A 25,437-nucleotide genomic window follows, 5' to 3' on the forward strand; every position below is an offset into this window, starting at 1 on the left:
ATTTATTTAATTATGTTATACTGTATGTTATTTGTTTATCTGAAAACAACAAAATGATTATTTAATATAAAATATCTACAAATAATATATATATATATATATATATATATATATATATAGACAACACATTAGTAGTACATTAGTTGTAGAATATATAGTACAGTATACTACAGATGTTTTGTTAAGGAGTAATGGTTTTTAAGATATTTATTGCAATAAAAATACTGTTAAATACTATTATTGTAAAACAAAGTTTTTATTTTGCCTTTTATTGCTGTCTTTAAAGCTATTATTTTAATAGAAATATCGCTCTTTATTTCTCTCTCTCTCTCTCTCTCTCTCTCTCTCTCTCTCTCTTTCTCTTTCACTAATAACAAATCAATGCTAATTTAGATTTATTTTTATTACATATAAAGACTGGTATATTTTATACTTAATTTATATCTATATAAAGATATATATATTTATATATATATATATACAAAGTATTGATATATACTTTTAGCTTTTCTATATTTATATATATATATATATATATATATCTCTTTTTCTCTCTTAAATATATAAATGAATTGTTGGACAATAAATTGGATGTCAGCAGAAAAATCGGTGTCTAAGCTATAGCTATAAACTGTTATTAGATGAGAGAGAAAGAGAGAGAGTGAGAGAGAGAGAGAGAGAGATCAATGTTTCTCAAATCTATATTTTGTATTATAAGATAAAAAACAAAAATTACAACAAGTATTATAAGTATTATAATAAAATGTTATTTTCCTATATATATATATATATATATAATATTTATAGTATATATATATTGTATTAATATATAGATTTATAAATAAAATATACTATACTATATTATGAAGTTTGACATGTTATCAAAAAAACAACAAAAATAAATATCAACTATATTATAGACAATATATTTATATATATATTTTCTCGTATATTATTATCATATTTTTTGGTGAATATGCTATTTTTAATAATATTATCCCCAGTATATAGACATTGATAAAAAACATATTAATACAGTATAATGTTATTTATGTTGCATTTAATATATTATATAATATTATATGACCTGTGGCTGCGATTTTTGGCCAATAAATTTCTTAGCAATTCATTTCATATTAATGTAAATATCTCTCGACGGCTATATATATATATATATATATCAGGGTTAAGCAAGAGGGTAGGGTGGAGTCAAGTCAAATAACCCCCACCCCCTAWGATCKAGATTTTGGGATKTGACCCCACYGAGACTTTTTGACYAAATTAAAAAAAAGTGAACCGCCCCCCCCAAAAAAAAGAACCCMAGATTTTTGAGAATTTTGTWAGTTGACTCATCCTAGACCTCCCTTAAAATCCAAAAACCTTGCTTAACCCTGATATATATATATATATATTATATTATATTACATTACTGTTTCAAGCAATTTTTCAAAAACTTATATTTATAAGGCTATAAATATAAATATATATATATAGATGGATGGATAAATCGATTGGTGCCATCAATTTCCATATAATATATAATTGGCATTTTGTTATATATTGTCTATCAATAGCAGCATTGGTAGACATAACACAGCAAATAACAGAGAGAGAGAGAGAGAGAGAGAGAGAGAGAGAGAGAGAGAGAGAGAGAGAAAGAGAGAGAGAGAGAGAGATTATATTATTTTGTAGAATATTCTATAGAAAATAGTAGAATGTTATCATTATTATAGATGAAAATTATTTGGTATTATAAACAGTATATATATATATATATGGATAAAACAAATAATATTTTTGCTGATACAGATAAAACAAAAATTATTGGTTAGAAAAATTTACATGTATTGCCCATTTATTGATACTATAAAATAAAAAATCATTTATATTGTCACCATACTAATGTTATAAATTTTCATACAGTATATAAATTATATATAATATATATATATATATATATATATATATATATATATATATATATATATATATATATATATATATATATAGAGAGAGAGAGAGAGAGAGAGAGAGAGAGTATGTGTAAAATAAATAGGATTTATCATTAAGTTTTAAAAAAATTGTCTAAATATAAAACCAAAGTTTTGAGGCCAAAATAGATGACCAAATAATAAATGTTTTAGAAAAAAGATGTTCAAACATTATTTTGGTGAAAAAAATAAGATAAATGTGTATATAATTTATATCCAAAATCGATGGATGAATGTCTTAATGAAAAATACATTTCACACATTTTATCACATTTTTTCACACATTTGCTCTCTCTCTCTCTCTCTCTCTCTCTCTCTCTCTCTCTCTCTTACTTTCTTTCAGATTTAAGTATACTCTAAGCTAGCGATCGACACATAAAATAAATGATACGTTAAAAATATAGTACAATATAGTATCAATGCATTACTTTTTTTCTCTTTGTGATACAACGACAATAATATTTTATAGAAAAAATCAGCGACAAAAATATTACTTAAATTATATATATATAGATATATATAACTTCAAGTAATTTTCACTATTTTACTTTCAAGAAAAAACATATAATACTTTAGTTGTTATTCAAACTTTAAATATTTTTAAAAAATGTTTTGATTTTTTGTTTCTGGTGTATTAGTAAAATATTTTGTGTGTTATTGTTGTTGTGAGTGTTAAACTGATTGATGACTTTAATATTTATTTGTTGTTTAAAAAAAGAAAGAAAGAAAGAAAGAGAGAGAGCTTTATACCAATAAATATAGTAATTTCAATAATATATATATATATATATAATATATTGTGCTATTATTTTATCATTAATCATTTAGATATCAAACAAAAATTTTTTAACTTATGCTAAAAATAATAATAATTATATTATACATCATTTTTTTGATCAGATATTATTTATATTGATATATTTGTTATTTCTTAAAAAATACTTTAAAATAATCAATTAAATAATATTTAATATTAAAACTATATATTTAGATATATAATTTATTATTTTAAACAAAAAATAAATACTAAATTTTCAATTTTTATAAAATAAAAATATTCATCAAAAAAATTCTGTTTTGCATGAATTTAGACAATAAATAACTAAATTATTTAAAAATAAAATTTCTATTCTCTATCGATTTAAATTAAAATCTCGAAAAATAATAAAAAAAACAAAATATAAAATAATACGACAGAAAAAAGTTATGTCTGTCACGTCTACATCTATTATCTACCGATCCCTTTATCATCATAAGCTTAGGCATACAAACATACACATAGACACACACTTACCCATAGGCGTTCCGATTCCGTATCCCTTATTGTCTAACAGTCCTCCAATTTGTGTCAAATTGCAGTCGCGTTGAACCATATAGTCTAACATTGTCTATACAAACACAACAACAACAACAACAACAAAACATATCAACGTTTGAATAAAATATTTAAATTTATTATATATTAGATATATATATATATATATATATATAAATATATTATATTGAATACAAAAAAAAGTGTGGTAAATGTGTTTTGTATTTTAAAATTTTGTTTATTTTATTGTGTGTATGTTTTTCATTGTTATTGTTGGTATTTTTATAAATATATATTTTTTTGTTTTCAATATACTGTATATATATATATATATATATAATTAGGTTAGTGCTGTCAGTCAGTCAGTCAGTCAATCAATCAATGGCTMTATAAGTGTTGACACTATACATACCGATTCCATAAGGAAGGCATAGTCGCCATCGATCACCCGTTTGCGTCCCTCCTCGTAGTCGGTAACAAATACTGTCGGATTTTTTTCCATAAATGACCACATTTTACGATAGGTGTCAATCTTGGAGTCCTATTATTATTATTATTATTGGTTAACAAAATAAATAGATAATAATAATTATTATTTTATTAGTAGTATTTAATATTATTATCAAATAAATATTCATAATTATATATAGAGTAATAATAATATACAGCAACTATAATAGTATTAGAATTTACAGTAAATAATTACATTTTATGTATAATTTAGTAAAATTATTATAATTATCCCAAAAAATAATGTCATATTTACTGACTTTCGATGAATTCAATTTTAATATATATATACTGTATATATATATATATATATCTAACAAATTGATTTCGGAAATTTTCATAAAGTTAGCAATTAGTCTATTGTATAGTATTTTATACTTTATAATAAAAATAATAAAAATTAAATACAATATTACTTTGTTATAAATACTAGTACTACTAATAATACTGTAGTAGTTATGACACATAAACAATATGAATAATTAGATGCAATGTCATACATACCAAACAAATCCAAAATAATTAATGTGATTTTATTTAATTTAATAAACCTGTCATAATATATTTTATGAAATAAAAATGCTTAACTTTGACACTGATATTTTAATCGATAATATAATTCAAAATTTTATATATACATATTATTATTAATTTTTATTAAATGTCTTAAAATATTATACTATTTTAAAAAGATATTATTTTAAATATAGTATTAAATATACACATACTTTATATACTTTACTGTTATTCACTATTAGATATAAAGTACAAAATAATATACAAATAAACTAACAAAAAAAACTATATTTATTTATCATAGACTCACTAATTACGTTTTTAGCTATTGTCTAATTATAGTTATAATTAAATAATCTAATAATAAAACAAACTTGAGATTGTTTAATTTAATTTAGATTTAGTAACAATTCTATATATAGATTAATGTTATTATTATAATCTATTTAGTATTGCAAATATATATATATATATATATATTTAATTTATTTAACATAAATTATAAAAATGTGATAAACATTTTTATGCGTTTTAAAAATAAATAATATATTTTACGGATTATTTAGTATTCAATGATAGTATTTATAATTATCAAAATTATTAAAATTTTTTGAGATAATAAATAATTATTCATTTTTTTTAAAGCAAAACGTCATTAATTTTATTAATGATATTTTATTAAAAATGCTCAAATAATATGTATTTTACGGTATTTTATAATAACATTACCATAAAATCATAATTTAATGTAATAATTTTTACTCCTAAAATATAAATCATATAAATATACTATATATTAATAGTATATTTTGTTTTATTTTTATCAATTATGTAATTTTTAATTTTTTAGAAATAAATTTTACATTACATAAAATACATTGGTGCATTTGCAATTACTAACACAAACACACACACACACACACACACACTTAAAATATAATATATGAAAATTATCTAATCTAATTATATTACATTCATATAATAATACAGAATATTATATATATATACATATAATATATATATATTCCGGGTATGAGTTTCCAAACTCCCTGTGCATTGTATATAATGATATTTGTTTTCCAATATATTATGCAATTTAAGTATAAAATTTAATTTAATTTATTCTCTCTTTTGAATTGTTATACCGTATCATAATATTACTGATATATCAAATAATAATAATATCATATACTGTATGTGATGTGCATTTAAATCACTATCTATTTATTATATGATATCTGTTTTGCTTTAAACCTAGACATGTGTTCTCTATTATTATTATTATTATTATTACCATACCGTTCCTCTATTTACTAATCATATACCGCAAATGTATGGCATGCTTTTTTTGGAAAATTTTTCTAAATACTAAATATGAAAAATTATTTTGATTTTTTCTTATACTAGATATACCGTAATGTCTAAACAACAAACCATACCAATAGACTACTACTACTACTACTTGATAAGCGTAACCTAACTGTATTACACATCAAAAGTCATTAGTCATTGGGATTTATGAGAAGTACTCGTATTATTTTTATATATGTGTCAAACCAAATGAAAGATTGACTATTGAATGAGTGGGTGAGTGAGTGAGTAAGTAACAGATAGAAAGTGAGTATAGATAAAGATGAATATATATATATATATATATGAAATATTTGCCATAATTTGAATAACAGGAATATTATTATTATTATTAGATATGCCATATGCTATATCAGACAGAATATTATTTATTAATACTGTATTATATATAATATATATTATTATAATAAATTATTATTATTATTATTATTATTGATAGCATTTGATATGCTAAATAATAGGAATTATTATATTATTACAATAATAATAATAATAATATTGTAATAATAAAAACGTTTATACAATTAATATTATTTATACCACACTATACTATACATAATTAATTAAGTTTTATTAGTACTGTACACACACACACACACACACACAAAACATGACATACCCTAAAAAAAGTCATAGTACTGCCACCTTCCAGTGCTCCGTATTGTATTTTGGTTTGCGAGGCCAAGTCCTCGACCGATTCAATTGGTGTTATCATACGATCAACTGTTAGAAAAGCGGCCAAATTGGCCGTATAGGAGCTGATTAGGATTAGCGTAAAGAACCACCAAATGGCACCAATAATACGGGTGCTGACCGATCGGGGATTCAGATCGCATCCCTGTTTCATTAGTGTCACAACTGTAAACCAGAAACTGTCGGCCAAATTGAATTGATTTTCAATAATATCCGACTCCTATGTAGAAACAGACAAACAAAAAAACAAAATAAAGCAATAAAGGTTTTTACTAAAAAAAAATTGCAATTTATCAATCATATAAAAATAACAAATACTAAAAAATAAAAATTATGTCTCAAATTGACTCTCAATACCACTACTAATAATAAATCTAATATCATTTTTTTGGAGACTATCGAGAATATTCTTTATGATTATATTACTGTTTTTTTTCATTATAATTTATTTTTGATTTCCGGCAAAAACAAACTTATGTTAATATTTTTGGGTCAATGTGTGTGTGTGTGTTGTGATTCACAACTTGTGAATATCATATTTATCTTATTTGAATATATAAATTATGTTTATATTTATATAATATACAGTATATAACGTATATATCTAATATAATGACATTTGTATTATCATAATGACATGTATGTAAACATGCAATAAACATTGAATATTAAATAACATTTCTACTACATATATATACTGTATATATAATGTATAAAGAAAATTGTATATTAGAAATGTGTTTTTTTTAGCTAAATTAATGTTTATTTTATTAATCATTTTATGTTTATTAATATTTACTATTATTAAACAATATAATATATAAAAACTCATTTCCGTTTAGACTATAAAGTAACTAATTTTAATTAAAAACAAGTTTTTATGTCTTCTTAATACTGTATACTGTATTACTGTATTTCAACATAAATACATACATATATTTTTAAATAATAAATTAAAAACTATATTTTATATTTATATTTTTTCAATCTCTCTCTCTCTCTCTCTCTCTCTCTCTCTCTCTCTCTCTCTCTCTCTCTCTCTCTCTCTTTGTGTGTGTGTGTACTATAATATATGTTAGTGTGTGTATGCCATTGAAAATTTTGAACAAAACATTTAGTTAATACACACTTTTAATGACATCCGTCATATTTATTGCAAAAACCACACACACACACACACACACACACACACACACACACACACACACACACACACACACACACATTATATACCAGAAAAACATTAATTTTGTTGCTAACATTTAAGACTATTGTCTACTCATACGATATATATATTTTCTACTCTCTAATAATAATAATAATAATAAAGACAATAAAAAAACATGTCGATAATTAATGGGCACATGGATTACAAGTCAACTATTATTATTAATATGTGTGTTGTCATCAAAAAAAACTAAATAAATAATAATAATATATATTAATGTCAAATACCTTATCACATGGATGCGGATTATTCCATTCAAATGGCGAAAACCGGGCGACAATAAATAGGGTTGAGCTGACCAGTATGTAAGCTACCACTACATACAGCCATATGTCGACGGCCAACGGATTCATGAACGAAAACAAACGGGTAGGCATTTGGGTGGGTATCTTAAATAGTATACCGATTCCCAGATTCATGAATGGTTTGGTAAAGTCGATAACCTCTTCGCGGGCATAGGATATGGTCAATGGTCCCACTGCTAGATCTGCTTTCTATATATATATATATGTATATAATAGGTTAAACAATAGGTTATAACACCCACTCACACCCTAACACTACCACCAAAAAAAAATTATGACTTTCGTACCTTAAGCATGAGTTCCTGAACCAAACCGTTCCATTGGCCGGTAGTTGTATTGAAGGCACCGAACCGCCGGTCGGGTACTAAATAAAGCTCATAACTGAAACCTAGTTCTTTGGCAATAACATTGAGCAGATCTATACAGAAACCTTCGTATTTTATACTATCCGATCCATTGACCCGTTTGATAGATACGTATGGTCTGGTCTAATGGTGTAGACAACAAACAACAAAATAATAATAATAATATCAATATCCAAACCGTTATGATTTTTTTTATAATAATAGTTTAAATATAAATAATGAAACTAAATTTATGTTTGTTTTTCTTATTGTAAATAATATTTTTATTTTTTATTTTTTAAATGTATAGCTATTTGTTTTAATAATAATAATAATAAAATAACGAAACAAGTATTAAAACATTAAAATTAATGGTCAATAAAAATAAATACAGTTATATACTGTATATTACAATTGGAAAAAAACATTTTATTTTAATACACAAAAAACAAACATAAAGTAATTTTTTTGTATGAATTTAAAAAAATATAAAACTTGTTTTTTTTAATAACTACTTTAGTTATTCAAAAAACACTATTTTGAAAATGACTATTGCTATCAATTTTCATATAAAAAGTGTTTATAAAAAAATATATTATGATCTCTAATGTTTGTCATAAATTTATATATAAAAAACAAACTTATTTATTGAATACTAAATAATGATATGCAATATTTACATTATATACACTGTATATCAAATATATAGTAGTTTCTGGTCATATTGACTGTACAATTATGTATAAATAGTTTTATAAAATAAAATTTATTTTTGTATTATAATATAGATATAATTTTGCTACAGTCTATATACAGTATATATTATTATGAACACTATTGTTGAGATAATTAAATAACTTGCAAAATATACGTATATATAACACAAAACGTATATATGTATACAATGTATTAATTATTTGTAAAATAAGATACAAACAAAATTGTTTAAAAATTATAATTGAAATTAAAGCTCTTTGTGTTTTTCTCGATAAAAAATATAATTTAAACAATAAGTTAATATACATTTTATAAATTAATTAATTAAAATCTTACAGTTTTATATTTATTTTTCAATATATTGCATTATCTTACGTAAAAAATAAAATTGTTGTTATTAATTTAGAAAATAAATTAATACAATATATATATAAAACTGTAATACTTTTATTATTAAATACATAAAATTGTAAATAAGTTTTTTTCAAAAATAAAAATATATATAATCGCTAAATTAATTTAATATATAACAGTTTTATAATTTATTATTTATTTATAATTATAGATTTAAATGTTATTTTTTTAAAAATATTTTTTATTTAAACATATAATACAATTGTGTTTAATAATTTAAAATTTTCAAATTTATAAAATATGGGTATTTAGAAAATATTATTTAAAATTTTCTGATTTAAAAAAAAATTAAAACATACCTCAATTGTAGTCACTTTGAGTGTAATATTATTGTATCCATATTCACGAAAAGCGTGTAATTTTGTTATATTAAGACCCGAATCGATAGTAAACTCTCCGACCTATGAATTAAATTATTAATTTTATAATATATATATATATTTATTTTTAATTTATAAAATAAAGTAATTAATCTTAAATATATTTAAAGCAAATTACTTATACTCACACACACACACACATACACACACATACAGTATATATATACACTAAATAATATTTATAAAATGCAACAAAAAATATAATCCAACAAAACCCTAAAAAAACTTTTTTTTTTAAACTTTCGCAGAATTAAAGTAATTTTCAAATCTATTTTTTTAAATAAATTTTTTCAACATTTTTTTATACACAAATAAAATACTATCAAAATATTTTTCCATGAGATCAATACCTCTAGATATATGATATATATATATACTGTAGTATATAAGCAAAGCGCTTACTTTGATGTAATCATAGGATCGGTATGTATTGAGTACACCGACACACATACACACACACACCTACACATCACTACTTACTTTGTCGAGCACTTGATGTCTAAGCTTTAATAAATCCATTTTAACGGCCGAACGAACCCCTTCTCTAAACGATATTTTTCCGGTTAATCCCTGAAATTCAACCTAAAAAATAAAATTTTTAATACAATATTATATACTTTACTTTATTCATTGATAGATAATATTATAGAGTTCATAGATTTATATATACATCTATATAAATATATATATATTATAAAAATTTATTGAAAATTACTGGTATTTTTTTGGGGTAAAATATAAGTTTTATTTTGTGTGTTTTTGTTGCTATAAGTGACTAATATTATCATATTTATGTGTATAATGCATATGCAGATTGATATTTGCAAGTTTGCATAAAAATTTATTTATTTTAAATATCTATTTTTAAAAAATTCAATTTTATTTGCTTACTAGTTATAGTATTTTCAATATTTTTTTTGTTTATTATTTTACTTACATAATATTTATATATTTTTTTATGTTCATAAATGTCATAGTGTATTAAAATCAAAATATTATTTAAAATGTTCAAAAATAATATGTATTAACATTTATTTTGAATAATATTTTTTTTAAATATGTGTAGTTTTTAATAAAAAAAATATTTTTTCAAACATATTCAATTAAAAATGCAATTAATTATAAATTATTATTATTATTATTATAACAAAAAAAAGTAATTTTGTTTTATTAGAGTAATAATTAAAGAAACATGTTTTTAGTTATAATGAATATAAAATTAATTTTGTAAAAATAGTTTTTTATATATTATTTTATTTTATTTTAATGCTATAAAATATAGTAATAGAAACAGCATTAAAATACATTATATAAATGATTTCAATTTCTATGAATATTATAGTTATTTGTGTATTGCATTCATGCAACACATATAGTGTAATAGTATTACTGTTTTGCAAACCATATGACAAATTGTCAAATACAGTAAAATTTATTACATGTCTAGTAATTGAAATATATATATATATACTGTATATATATATATAAAATAAATTTAATTTAATATATAAAATATTTCTTTGAAAATTACTATTACTATAGCTTTAAGCTATTTCTATTCAGAGATAGAGAGATAAAGAGAGAGAGAGAGAGAGAGAGAGAGAGAGAGAGAGTATTTACTCACTTAAATATAATACAAATATATATATATATATGAAAACTCTTTTTTTTTTGAAATTTAACATTCAGTATTCAAATCAATACTACTATTACTTAAGATATAAATGCATTATAAATACAATCATAAATTTATGTATATACTATATATATATATATATATATAACTTATATATATAGTACTGTACTCTATATAGTATATACAGTATATGTATTTACTTATAGATATTTTCTGTTAGAATAGAAATAAAAATAAGAAATATTTTACAAAAAAAAAAAAATATTTTTATGTCTGTTATTTTGTTGTCATTTTTCTGTGTTCAGTGTGTTTTTGGGACAAATTTATATGTATTTTATTCAAATACATATACACTGTATAAAGTAAATGTGAAAAAAATCAATGAAATGCATTCATATATAACTTTATATATATATAGCATATAATGTATAGTATTTTCTTATGTTATTAACATTATTGACTATTATGTGATTTTCGATAGTTAACATAAAATACTATTTGTTTTTTTTATAAAACAAAATAAATACTGTATCAACATATTAATTGATTCAAATAAAATTAGTAATATTTTTTCATTATTTATATAATTGCTTAAATTTAAAATTTGATTATTTATATATTAATTAAAAAAGCAATTATTAATAATTATTAATAATATTAAAATAGATATTTTTTATAAAAAAAATCTAATTTTTCTTTTAATTTATTGGTTATAATATTTTTTTTATAATCATTTAATATGAAATAATATTGCTCTTAAAACGACAATCTCTTAGCGCTTAAAAAAACTAATCCCCGATATATTAATACTTATTACTGTATATTATTTGTATTAGTTGTGTGTGTGTGTGTGTGTGTGACTGTGTGTGTATGTAATGTATTATTTAATTCAAAAAGATTAGGAATAATGTCCGCAAAATACAAATAAAAAATAAACTCAATTTTTATAGAATATTCTTTGAAAAAAATTGTGCACACATTAGATGCAGTATATATATGTGACCTCAAAGTGTAATCAATTGTAAAATAGGTGTAAAAAAATACACAAAATCCTGTTATTTTTAAATCCAATAATATTTGTGTAAAAAAAATAAAATAATAAAATTTATTTTAGTTTTTTTTCTCTTAATCCTATTATAAGTACAATATATACAGTATATATCCATCAATTTTAAAGATAATAACTTAGTTAGAAAATAAAAATTTTCTATTAGTTATTATTTGTAGCATAAAAATATTAAATATTTTGTATTTTTAGTAAAATTTTTTCTGTGTGAAAAAAACATATTATATAAGCAATAAAATTTGTAATATAAAAATGCCATAAAATAATGATACCATCAAATTTAAAACAATATAATATTAATAACAATTTCAACGACAGCCATAAATGTGTTGATAAAACAGTTTTACATAAAATTTATATATATTTTTTAATGTCTTATAATAAACTTTCTGTAAAAGAAAAATATCTGCTATTAAAAGTCAAATATAAGGATACAATTGATTTTTTTTGACAAAAAATAACGGATATTATTGTCAATTTTGTATAAAGTTATAAAACAGAGACAGCAATTTAGATAATAATAAATGTGAATAAAAATATATATATATTGATAATATTTTCACTAACTTATTAAGTTATCATACACTACATTATAACTTAATAAATAATAATTTATTGTTATTTATTAATAAATATTTTTAAAATAATATGTTTATTATTATTATTATTATATCAATAGTTTAAGATTAATATATAATTATTTTTAGATTATAAACTTTTTTTAAATTTTTTTTTATTATTATTTTATAACATCACTATAAAAATAATGATGACTATTAAGATTAGCATTTTAATAAACTGAAAATATTATACATCATACATATTATAATAATAAATTATTTTATTTTATTTTTTTTCGTATAAAATAATAATTGAAATAATAATAAAAATAATTATTAACAAGTCATTAAAAAATAATTAAATTCAACATAAAATACTAGATATTTTATTGAAAAAAATATATAATTATATTTTTTACTCACAGTTAGTGAGTTAGTGAGTGAGTTTGTGGAGAGATAAAGAGATAAACCGTATATATATATATATATATTTAGAGAGAGAGAGAGAGATTGCATAATATGTTTTTCACTACAAATATGTGTCTCTCTATCTCTAACAGTTAAAAACATTAATTTTAATTGATATTTGTCTATAAATATATAAAAATATATATATATATATATATAATTAATAGACACATATAGACAGTCAGTGCTCTATGGAATTAAACAGTAGTAAACACTGGGATGTAGTGTATGTGCTCTCTCTCTCTCTCTCTCTCTCTCTCTCTCTCTCTCTCTCTTCTTACATTTACTCTCACTTTTTATTCAACACTATTATACAGAGATAACACATCGGGAATTGCCAGCACAAGTACATAATGTATGTAAACATAAATATATATACAGTATATTACTACATATAAAAAACTACAAATAATCAATGAGAGACAATATTCTCTACAGAATATTCTGTGCAAAATAAATAAATGGATTGTAATGTATGCATATATATACAGTATGTATGACTATAGTATATACAATATATATATATATATATATATATTCTACTATTCATTAGGGGGAATGGTATAAAACTTATATGAGAAGCGCATCACTCATATATAAATTTACACACAAACATCAGTAGTCAAAATGATGATAATAAAAAAATATAGTTTACGGTATTATATATTACGGTAAAAAAGGGGAAAACATTTATATGATAAATAAATAGATAGATAACTATAAATATATATATATATATATATTATAAAAATAATAACAATATGATAGAAAGTTTTTAAAAACAATATTGTTTTTTATAAATGACTTACAGAGTCGACATAATTAAATAGTGACGAACCGTCAGTCCAGGAGATCTCCGAATCGCACGAAGCGTTGTTTGGATAACGAAGCAAATGTGGAGACATTTGTTGCAATGAGTGCAGACCCCGACACAGGGCGTACACTGCATCGTACATGAGTGCCGGTCCGGCCTATATATATATATATGGATGATCCATGTGATGATGATCCATGTGATGATGATCCATGTGATGATGATCCATGTGATGATGATCCATGTGATGATGATCAGGTAGATGATGATCAGGTAGACGATGAACAGGTAGCATAAATGGGAAAGTAATATATATGAATGTTATATTTGTTGGACATACCATATATATATAAGTTATTTGCTAATAACAAAAAATATATATAATAAGGATAACTGAATTTATTTTTTTTTTAATTAAACAACAAAATCAATAGGCACTGGTAGATATCGAGATGAATAGCCCATAAAATAAAATAATAGATAAGCGATTCGAGTGGTGGGTTAGCAGTGGGTTAGTAAGAGAGAGAGAGAGAGAGAGAGAGAGAGAGAGAGAGAGAGAGAGAGAGTTTTATTAGTACAATGAAAAATAAGTCATTTATTGAACCCAAATATCTTTCAACATTCAATTCATTAGGTTTCACTATACATTTATATATACTATATATATATATATATATATATATATATATGTGATATCAATTTGAAGCAAATTCAGTATAAATATATTGTGCAAAATCGCCTAACAATAGATAACTACACGAATTTTTTCTCAATGTGTGCTTCAATGGCAATCGATAATTCATTTGCAATGGCAAAAGGCTTCTCTACACTCAATTTTGATCTACTGTTCCCACTATCTCTCTCTCTCTCTCTCTCTCTCTCCTCTATCTATCAGTTAAATTAAATGCCTTTGAAGTGACACAGACTGTGTGTGTGTGTGTCTATGTCTATCAATAACATAATACTGATACTGTAATTATTTTTTAAATCTATTGAATGAGATAATGGATATCTACGGTATTAGACACCCACCATCCACCCCCTCTAAACAGCACAGTACTGTATATAAGTTTTACACATGTTTTTTTAATACTTATTCTCTAACTTTGTTATAAAACATTTTTCTCAAACCAAACCCGATATCCCATTACCTGAATAACATTGCTTTTGTTGATAATATTATTGCCAATGGGTTGGAATCGTTCGATGTCTCCCAACGTTTGTCTAACCATTGGATTATCGCTATCGACTAACCGGAAGGCAGTTATGTTAACATAATTATACTTAAAGTCCTCCAAATCAAATGTTTCCAAATCCTATTATTTATTTATTTTTAAAAAAAATGTAAAATATAAAAACAATTATAACAAAATATTACTAATAATAATAATAATAATAAAATAGTTATTACCACTACTAATAATACTAATATTAAATATAATAAGTATTAAATAGTAATAATTAAATTAAATATAAATAGTAATAAAAAATACTAATAATAAAATAAAACAGTAATAATTTAATTAAAACCTTTTTCAATTTCAACAACAACAAAAAATTATTTGAAAAAATTACAAAATTAAACAATTGCTACTAAAAAAAATTTTTTTAGCAAATTTTATTTTTTTTTAAATTTTTGTTATACAGAATATAAATTATCTTATCTATAAAAAACATATATATATATAAACTTATTTTTTATTGACTCATAAATTATTGTTGGAAAATATATTTTTCTTATTGTTTTAAAACTTATTTTTTATAAAATATTTTTTTTAAAACATTACAGCATAAAATGCAAAATCAATATATATATATAAAAAATTTATTTTGTGTTAAGTGTCACAACAAAATTATTATATAATATATATATATATATAATAATAATCAATATTATGATATATATATATAAATACAATGTATAACTAACTATCTATACAAACTTCAATCAGCACACAAATGATAAATATCATGAAAATTAATTTTTATGTTTATTGTTATTTATGGTGTGCTTATAATTTTATTTTTATCTACAAAACAGTACTACAATACTATACTATCAATATATACAGTATAGTAGTTATCAAATGGTTAGTCTTTTTTTCCATAAGTATAGATCAATAAATTGTTTGATATTTTGATCATAAATTTAAAGCATAATTATTTAGAGGGGCATTACTACTCTACTTATCAATCTATTGCCACTTGAAAACATAAATTTAATGGATATAATATTTATAATAATAATAATAATAATAATAATAATAATATAGTAGTAGTAGTAGTAGTAGTAGTAGTAGTAATAGTGTAGTAATAGTAGCAGTTGTTTATGTAATATTAAACAAATTAAAATCCAGTATTTATGTATAAATATTTTATAAATATTATATTAAACTCTTTTAAAATAATAAACATATTTTTTAAAGTTATTTAACTGATTTGGGTTTATCTAAATTAACTGTTATTATTATCATTATTATCATTGTATAATTAAAAAAAATTTAATTAAAATTAAATTAACTTTATTGTTATTATACTTACAAATGTTGTAAAATGATAATGATATTTATATTCATTCATTTGCACTTGGAGAATCTGTATTAAAAAAATATTAGATTATTATTTATTTAATTTTAGAAAAAAATTAATTAAAAAATAATAATAATAAATAAAAGTAATTTAGTAAAATAAAATAAAATAATTTAATACTTAAATTTTATTTGATATAATTAAACAAAATAAAAAATAAAAAAAGTGTATATATAATTAAATTCATGCACTTAAGTAACGATACTAATGTATGCATATTATTATTATTATTATTATTAAGCTCTATCTTATTTAATAATGCAATTTAAACATTTAAATAAATTACTAGACATTTAATGAGTTAACTAAAAAATAAAATAATAAATAGATAAAAATTTTTGTACATTAAGTTAGACACACACACACACTTACATATAAAAATTAAAACATAATTGATAGTAAAGCTCACTATAAGTTCACATAATTTATAATATAATAAGAAAATAATACAACTAAATATAATTGCAATTAGTTTTTTTTGCCCTAAAATCACTTAATTAATTATTTATATTATTTGATTGTATATTATAGACTAGTGTTTTTTTACATAAGTAGTATCTTTTTTTTTATCACACTATGATAAGTACACATTTGCATTTAGATTAGGTTTTTTTATCAATAAAATAAAATAATAGTAATTTATTAAATGATATAATAAATTGAATCCAATACATGTCTATACTGTATTAAATATTAATTACTTAAGTAATCAACTAAATAATATTAATAGTATTTTTTAGTATTTTTAAAAAACAATAATTTTAATTAATTATTATTATTTTATTAGTATATTTCAATATTAAAACTGTACAGAAAATAAATTAAAATTTTGTTTTAGCAAATTGTAAATTGTAAATTTTATATAGTTTTGATACTGATTATTATTTTGAAATACATTTCTATTACTTATTTTTATAATTTTTCAAAAATAATACTCTAGCAATATATTTATGATATAATTAATTAATTAATTATTTTAATAAACATATTATAAATAAAATTATATTGTGCTAAAAATAATAATAATAATAATACTGTTTTACATACAGCCGTCAATAGGAGCGGTAGATTTTCGGGTTTAATTTCGACAATAATTGAATAGATGTTCCGTGTTTTGAGATCCCTGAGCGTCTCACGAAAATGATCAGGGCTACTTTTTCTATAAATAAATTGGACATTTTTCTTCAATGGCAATCGTACCAACTCTTGTAGACTTATTAAAGCTGTAATTTAATTTCATCAAAAAATTATTAGTATAAATATATATATATATTTAAATATAATATATGATTATTTAAAGTTATGATTGTATTCATATAATTCTTTTATATATTTTTTTTGGATATAAATTATTATAATAATAATAATAAGTTAATAGTTTATAATAATTAATGTATTTTTGATATATATATATATATAATTCATATGTAAAAATATTTTTAATGTAATGTTAACACCCTACAGGCTTAACTATCAATTTATTCATCTATTTGTATATACAATATATATATATATATATATATATATATATATATATATATATATATATTATATATATGCTTATTTTGTGACAGATTTTTAAAAACACACAGTTATCTCTATAACATAACTGTGCCATTAAAACATATATTCAATGAGAGAAAGTATATGAACAACACACTAAAACATATTGTATATCATATAATTAGTAGTAAGTGTTTTCAATGCTATAGTACTGTACAGTATTTTTTCGTTGTTGTTGTTGTAGTTGAAAGACATGTGAAACAATTTTAGTATTGATTTATACATTGCATTGCATTAGTCTATCTGTGTGTGTGTGTGTGTGTGTGTGTGTGTGTGTGTGTGTGTGTGTGTGTGTCTGGAAAGTTAGGTCACAAACTTAATAATAAAACAATTGCTGAGACTTTCAATGTGTGTGTGTGTGTGACCCTACCAGTGCTTTACGTATGGATAGTAAGTTTTTGCTAAATATATTAACAAAAGTTTTCAGTGTTGTTGTTGTTGTTATATTTGTAATGCCAGTGTACTTATAATTTAGTAATACTTTTATTTTGTTGAAACTTTTTACTGTATGAGTGTTTGTTTGTAACTTACAAATAGTAAGTAAATGATAACACGTTTTTTTGTGTTAAGTTTATTTTTATTAAGAAATAGATGAATGAGCTATAAATATATTAGATTATAACTAACTGATTGCTGATGAAAATGAATAGTATATACAGTATATATTGAATAAATAATTTATGTATTTCTAAATATTATATACAGTATATGATATGTTAACTGTTCATTATATGATGTATAGTGTTTGTGTGTGTGTGTCAGTGAGTGTACTTTATAATTGTGTTTTACTTGCCTTACAAACCAACTGTAAAAATAATGCAATCAACACACACACATAGATACATACATATATATATATATATATATAAACACACACACACATACATATATATATATACACACACACACATACATATATATATATATACACACAAACACACATATATATATACATACACCCACACACATACATATATATATATATATATATACATACATATATACATACACACACACTTATCACTTACCCACTCACTCACTCAATAAGCAATAATTGAGAAAATGTAATTTTTATATAATATTAATAATAATATACTATATTTATAGTGAAAATATTCTGTGACTGTCAGCAAAATACAGTGATTTACTACTACTACTACTGTATTACTAGTGTAACAAAATTTTGTCCGTTAACTGTCGGATATGAAAATATTGTATACTATTCACTAATTTTTTGGGTTAAATACTCTTATATTATTAAATGCTTGGAAATTATAATTATAATTAATGAGTAAATCTGTGACATTAATTATTATTATTATTATATATAAAGTATATACAGTACGAGTTTATTGTTATAGTAAATACTAGTATTTTTATATAATGTAACTTATATATAAAATTTGTGTATTTTTTTAAAAAGAGACAGTAAATGCATTTATTTTTTAGTTAATACTAAATCTAATCTAAACAAACATAAAAATTTTGTATCTTATATAAAGTAAATTATTTATATATTATAAAATACAAATAAATTATTTATAGTTTAAGAAAGATTTACAAAACATATAATTTTAAATATAATGTTTTATAAAGTTTACTATATATTACAGTATATGATACATACATATGTCATCCTCATAGATGACGGCCACTTGTGTCCAATTGAGAAATTTTACTAAATCTCTCAACGACTGGGATATGCTATAAGCACCGGGATGTAAGTTAATTGAAAATTCTTTGACATTATTGATGGCCAGATTATGATGTCGGGCCTCAATGTGCGGTATGTCCAGTGCGTCGCACAGTGACTGTACGTGTGCACCGAGTTTGTCGTCCTGAGGACCAAATATGGCGATCACACCGGAGCTAACCTGATAGCAGGCTATATATAATACAGGAGTGTAAGAGATAAACATATATATATAATTGAATTTTGTTTTATTGTTGTTTAAAAGGGATAAGTGGGTGAATAAGAGATATAGAAAATACAATGTTAGACAATAAGTGAGAATATTATTCTTGTAATGGCTTAATATATATATATATATAAGTTATTGTTATTATTATTATTGTCATTATTATTATTATTATGTCGATTGTTAACAACAAATTGGACAATAAAAATAAGACAGAATATATATAAAGGTTTTTATTCATTGTTAGAGAGAGAGAGAGAGAGATCACTTAATTTATACTGTTTTTTGTGTCTTATTATTCTATCTTTTATAATATAACTTTTTATAACATTATTTTGTTAACATTAAATAACTCTCTCTCTCTCTCTCTCTCTCTTTCTTTCTTTCTCTTTCTCTCTTCTAGATATTTGAAACAAAAAAACATATCAATTGTTGGAAACCGAAAAATACATACAAAAAAACTTATAAAATAGCTTTTTGACTAAAATACTAGGAATTTAGACATAAAAATACATTATAGTTTGAGATTTTTTTTTGGATAACTTTTACAGTTATCATAAATTTACAGATGGTATTCAAGTTTTTTTTATGACAATAAATCAGTAATATTTATATATAAAGATTGGGATTTAAAAATCATGTTTTTTGTGTGTATTTATTTGGCATTTATTACATTGCAAATTATCTAAAACACAATATAATTAAATTATACTAATTTATGATTACTATACAATGTGTTTAATTACGTTTTATTATTAATACATTTTGATAAAAATAAGTTTTAATTAGAAAATTTTTATAACAAATAAATTTAAAACAAATAATAAATATATTTAGTAGATTAAAATAGCTATCTATTAATAATATGTTTACTGTAGTTTAGTTTAACAAATATTATAATTATTATTAGAAAAATTAATTAAATACTACATAACTGTTCAAAAATTATCTAAACAAACTTAATTATTTAACATTAAAGTAAAAACAATTACTATAAATTATGAATGAAATAAATTTTAAAAACAATATAAAATAAATTAATGATAATAATAAAAAATATTTTACATACCTTTTTTGGTTGCATGAAAACTATCATCTTTAGGTACATACTGTTGAATAAAATTTTTATAAAAAATTAAAATAAGATATATATTAATATTTTACTTATTTTGTTACATTATAATTAAATTATTTACTATTATAATTAAATTATCAACATTATAATAAATTTATTATATGAATAAAAAAATTATTTAAATCTATATTACTGTATATATATTAATACATAATAAATCCTTTATCTCTTTTTTTTGAATCTCTTTGAATACAACAACAATAACAACAAAACTAAATTATTAATAGCTTTACACATAAATAATAAATATTATATACATTAATACAATATTACATAACTATAGTTTTTTTTTGGTGATTTGGTGCTGATGTTAGCAATATATTTAATTGTCATAAAACTGTATATAACAATATATTTATTATAACATTGTTTTGTGTGTTTCAGTAAACAATTATGTGTATTATACAGCAGTATTATTATTATTATTATTATTATTAGTGTGAATATATAGGATATATTATATTTAAACAGAGAAGCAAAACAATAAAAGAAATAATACCCGAAAAAAATATGTGACATAAAAATACAACAAATCCTAAGATTTATAATAACTCGAGATATATAAAAAATGTTTAGTATATACTATATATTATATATTTATATAGTATATGCTATTTTGTCTGAATGGTTATAATAATAATAATAATAATAATACCAACAATAATAATAAATACTGTATATATTTATAAATACCATTTAATTTTTGTAATAATGTGTAGTTTCTAAAAACCTATTGAATTGAACTGTTGTGTTATCTGAAGCCATAGTTTATACAGTATATAGTTATATATATACTGTATATATATATATACTTAATATGAGACACGAGTTTTACACAACTTTCATACAAAAAAAAATATAGAGTATATAAAAAAATTGAGTGAGAAAAACATATTTACGTAAACTATAAATAGAAAAAAATAAATAAATAAAATAACATATAAATCTATATTTAACATTATGCTTATGTTGTGATTTACTGTATAAATATATAGATAGATATTATTTTTATATATGTTTATTCAAATACAATTCATGTCATATCTATTGAGAATTAATAATATTAAAGTAAATATGATACTAAAATTGATAATAATATATTCAAATATAAAAAATATATTTGAATATAAAAACAAAATAAAATACTGTATATTCTATTAAATTTTTCATATTTTATTCGTAACTTTTAAACAATTGTTATTTATATTGTTATGTTTGTCTATCAAAATATGGTCAGAATATTAATATATAATTGTAATAATCATACTGTAATAATAAAACATCATTTGCCAATAATATACAGTACAATCTCATTGTAGTAGTTATTTATAATATTTGTGTTGTGTGTGTGTGTGTTTAAGTACTGTATATGAGAAAACAATATAAAAATTGAGTATATATGATATATATATAAAATAAGTTCAACAATTTACTATACATATAGTACATTGAAATTTAGCTGCCAGTGCTTTTATAACTACCAGTGCCTCCCATTCCCTACATATCATTAAAGTACATCCAATTCCTTTCTATAAGTATATATATATCGTATATTTATAAATTAAATTTTCAAAACAACAATGTTTTCTGTCTTTCTTTTTTATGTCCTATTATTTGCTTAAATTTAAAGAATATTCTGGTATTTTGCAAATTCAATAGCCATATAAATAGTTTAGACAATAGACAGTAAACATATTAAATTTAATGACAAACAATTAATCATTCATGTGCTAAGTGTTTGCATAATTAGAAATTAAATTAAAGTATATATATTTTTTTGATTTAAATAATAATGATGATAATAATAATAATATGATTTTTTATTTTTATAATAATATAGTAATAAAATAAATGTATAAATTTTACAATTTATGTGAGGTTTAAATAATTCTATTAAAATCAAAATTATTTTTAATGTTTTATTTTATCGATAATAAACTGCAGACATACATGTAATGTATGTTTTGTATGGTTTTTATTACAATAATAAATAATAATTTATTACTATTTATATTAGTATTTTGCTTTTAATTTAGTAAATTCAATTATCTTAAAATATTTGAATTGTTTTCAACTATTTTTTTTAAAAAATAAATAAATAATAAAAATATAAATTATAATAAATAATAAACTTAAAAAAAATTAATGTTTATTATTAAAATTGATTTAACACAGTATAGAGGTGTATGTGTATACATGTAAATTGAATCTGAAAATAACATTTATAAATTTTTTAATTAAATAACTAAATTAATATAATAAAAACTAATAATTATATAGTAAATGTTGATAATGTTTATTAAAATTTTATAAAAATTTATTATTATTATTATTACTACTACTACTACTACTACTACTACTACTACTACTACTACTACTACTACTACTACTACTACTACTACTACTACTATTACTGCTACTACTAATAATAATAATAATAATAAGACAATAAAATACTAATACTAGTCTATAACTATTTAGTCACTTAATTGCCTTAAAGATATATATATATATAAATATAATAAAATGTTTTAGTTATAATATATTCAATTACAAAAACAAATGCATATAATTTGTATAATTTTTAGATAAAAATTTGACTGAATTTAATTAGTTAGTCGATTGTATGATTAAAAATAATTAATTGGGACTGAAAACAGTTTAATTAACAAAATTTAAAGTTGTCTACTAAAACAAAATACTTTGATAACAAGTGCTATAATTATATATATATATATATATAGTATATAATAAAAACTTAACATGATAAATTTTATTTTTTAACAAAATATTAAAACAGCATATAATTATTTTTAATATAAACAATTATACTAAATAATTTTCTAAAAAAGTTTAAAACTATAATATTTAAATACATTTTTCCAACACATCATTTATAAATAAAAAAAAATATTGCTATAAATATTAAAAATTGTTTATTAAATATACAGTATTTTTTGTATATTAAAATTATTATTTTATTATTATTATTATATTTAGACAACAAAAATCATCAGTCAATTTAATTTGTTTTTATAAAGTATATTATAATGTATTAGTAATAGAAATTGCATTTTATTACAAATATATATATATGTAATTTTTAGATATTTATAAAACCAACAACAAAATAATCAATTTATCAGTTTGTTAAAAAATTTAAAAACATATGGTTGGTATACATAATAAATTACATAATTTGCATAATATGCACATAAAATTATATATATATATATATATATATATATATATATACTGTATATATATAGTTATATTTCACACACACACAAATAGAAATTTCATTTTATATAAAATTTTTAGTGAAAATTTATTTTATGTTAATAGACAAAAAAAACATTGACTTTATTATTATTTTATAAAAATTTGTTCACTAAATTTAATGTTAGAAAATATAATATAAAATTAAATGTATGTGCCATTACACACACACACACACACACACACACACACACACACACACACACACACATACATATATAAACTATATTATACAATTAAATTAGTCATGCTAGATTAAATTATACATGTTTAAAATTTGATTAAAAAAAAAGTTTTACTCAATATATTGACAACGATAGCGTGTAATGTTATAAACAGTACAATAATATAATATTATACTACTGTATACTACAGTAACTTAATAGTATAATGTATTGTATAACAAAATTTACTAAATCAACAATATTGTTATAATAAATACTAAAATAAAGTAATTCATACAGTTATTACAATGTATACTATATACAGTACAACACATTGTACAGTATTTAAAATAATTGCCATATAATTAAACTTATTTTATTATATACTGTACCGACAAAAAAAAATTGCCAAGTCAATTAAATTTATTTTAAAAATAATACATGTATTTTTTATAAATTA

At 20.7% G+C, this 25,437-nt stretch overlaps 1 protein-coding gene across 1 annotated transcript in view; it reads right to left on the reverse strand.

The window, feature by feature from the left end:
* Window positions 1–25,437, reverse strand: part of LOC128961076 (glutamate receptor ionotropic, kainate 2-like) — a 38,558-nt gene that overhangs the window by 4,495 nt on the left and 8,626 nt on the right. The window contains exons 3-15 of the mRNA XM_054307285.1: window positions 21,469–21,508; window positions 20,108–20,365; window positions 17,965–18,140; window positions 16,870–16,923; window positions 15,480–15,644; window positions 14,324–14,485; window positions 10,265–10,366; window positions 9,704–9,805; window positions 8,217–8,417; window positions 7,852–8,118; window positions 6,323–6,616; window positions 3,719–3,847; window positions 3,286–3,379 (exon numbers count right to left, since the gene is read on the reverse strand). Of these exons, the coding sequence (XP_054163260.1) occupies window positions 3,286–3,379; window positions 3,719–3,847; window positions 6,323–6,616; window positions 7,852–8,118; window positions 8,217–8,417; window positions 9,704–9,805; window positions 10,265–10,366; window positions 14,324–14,485; window positions 15,480–15,644; window positions 16,870–16,923; window positions 17,965–18,140; window positions 20,108–20,365; window positions 21,469–21,508 (2,044 nt within the window). The remainder of the gene's footprint in view (window positions 1–3,285; window positions 3,380–3,718; window positions 3,848–6,322; window positions 6,617–7,851; window positions 8,119–8,216; window positions 8,418–9,703; window positions 9,806–10,264; window positions 10,367–14,323; window positions 14,486–15,479; window positions 15,645–16,869; window positions 16,924–17,964; window positions 18,141–20,107; window positions 20,366–21,468; window positions 21,509–25,437) is intronic.

This window comes from Oppia nitens, unplaced genomic scaffold, assembly GCF_028296485.1.
Source record: "Oppia nitens isolate AA-2021 unplaced genomic scaffold, nextdenovo-longstitch-racon4-pilon3 scaffold5_pilon_pilon_pilon, whole genome shotgun sequence".
Lineage (NCBI taxonomy): Eukaryota > Metazoa > Arthropoda > Arachnida > Sarcoptiformes > Oppiidae > Oppia > Oppia nitens.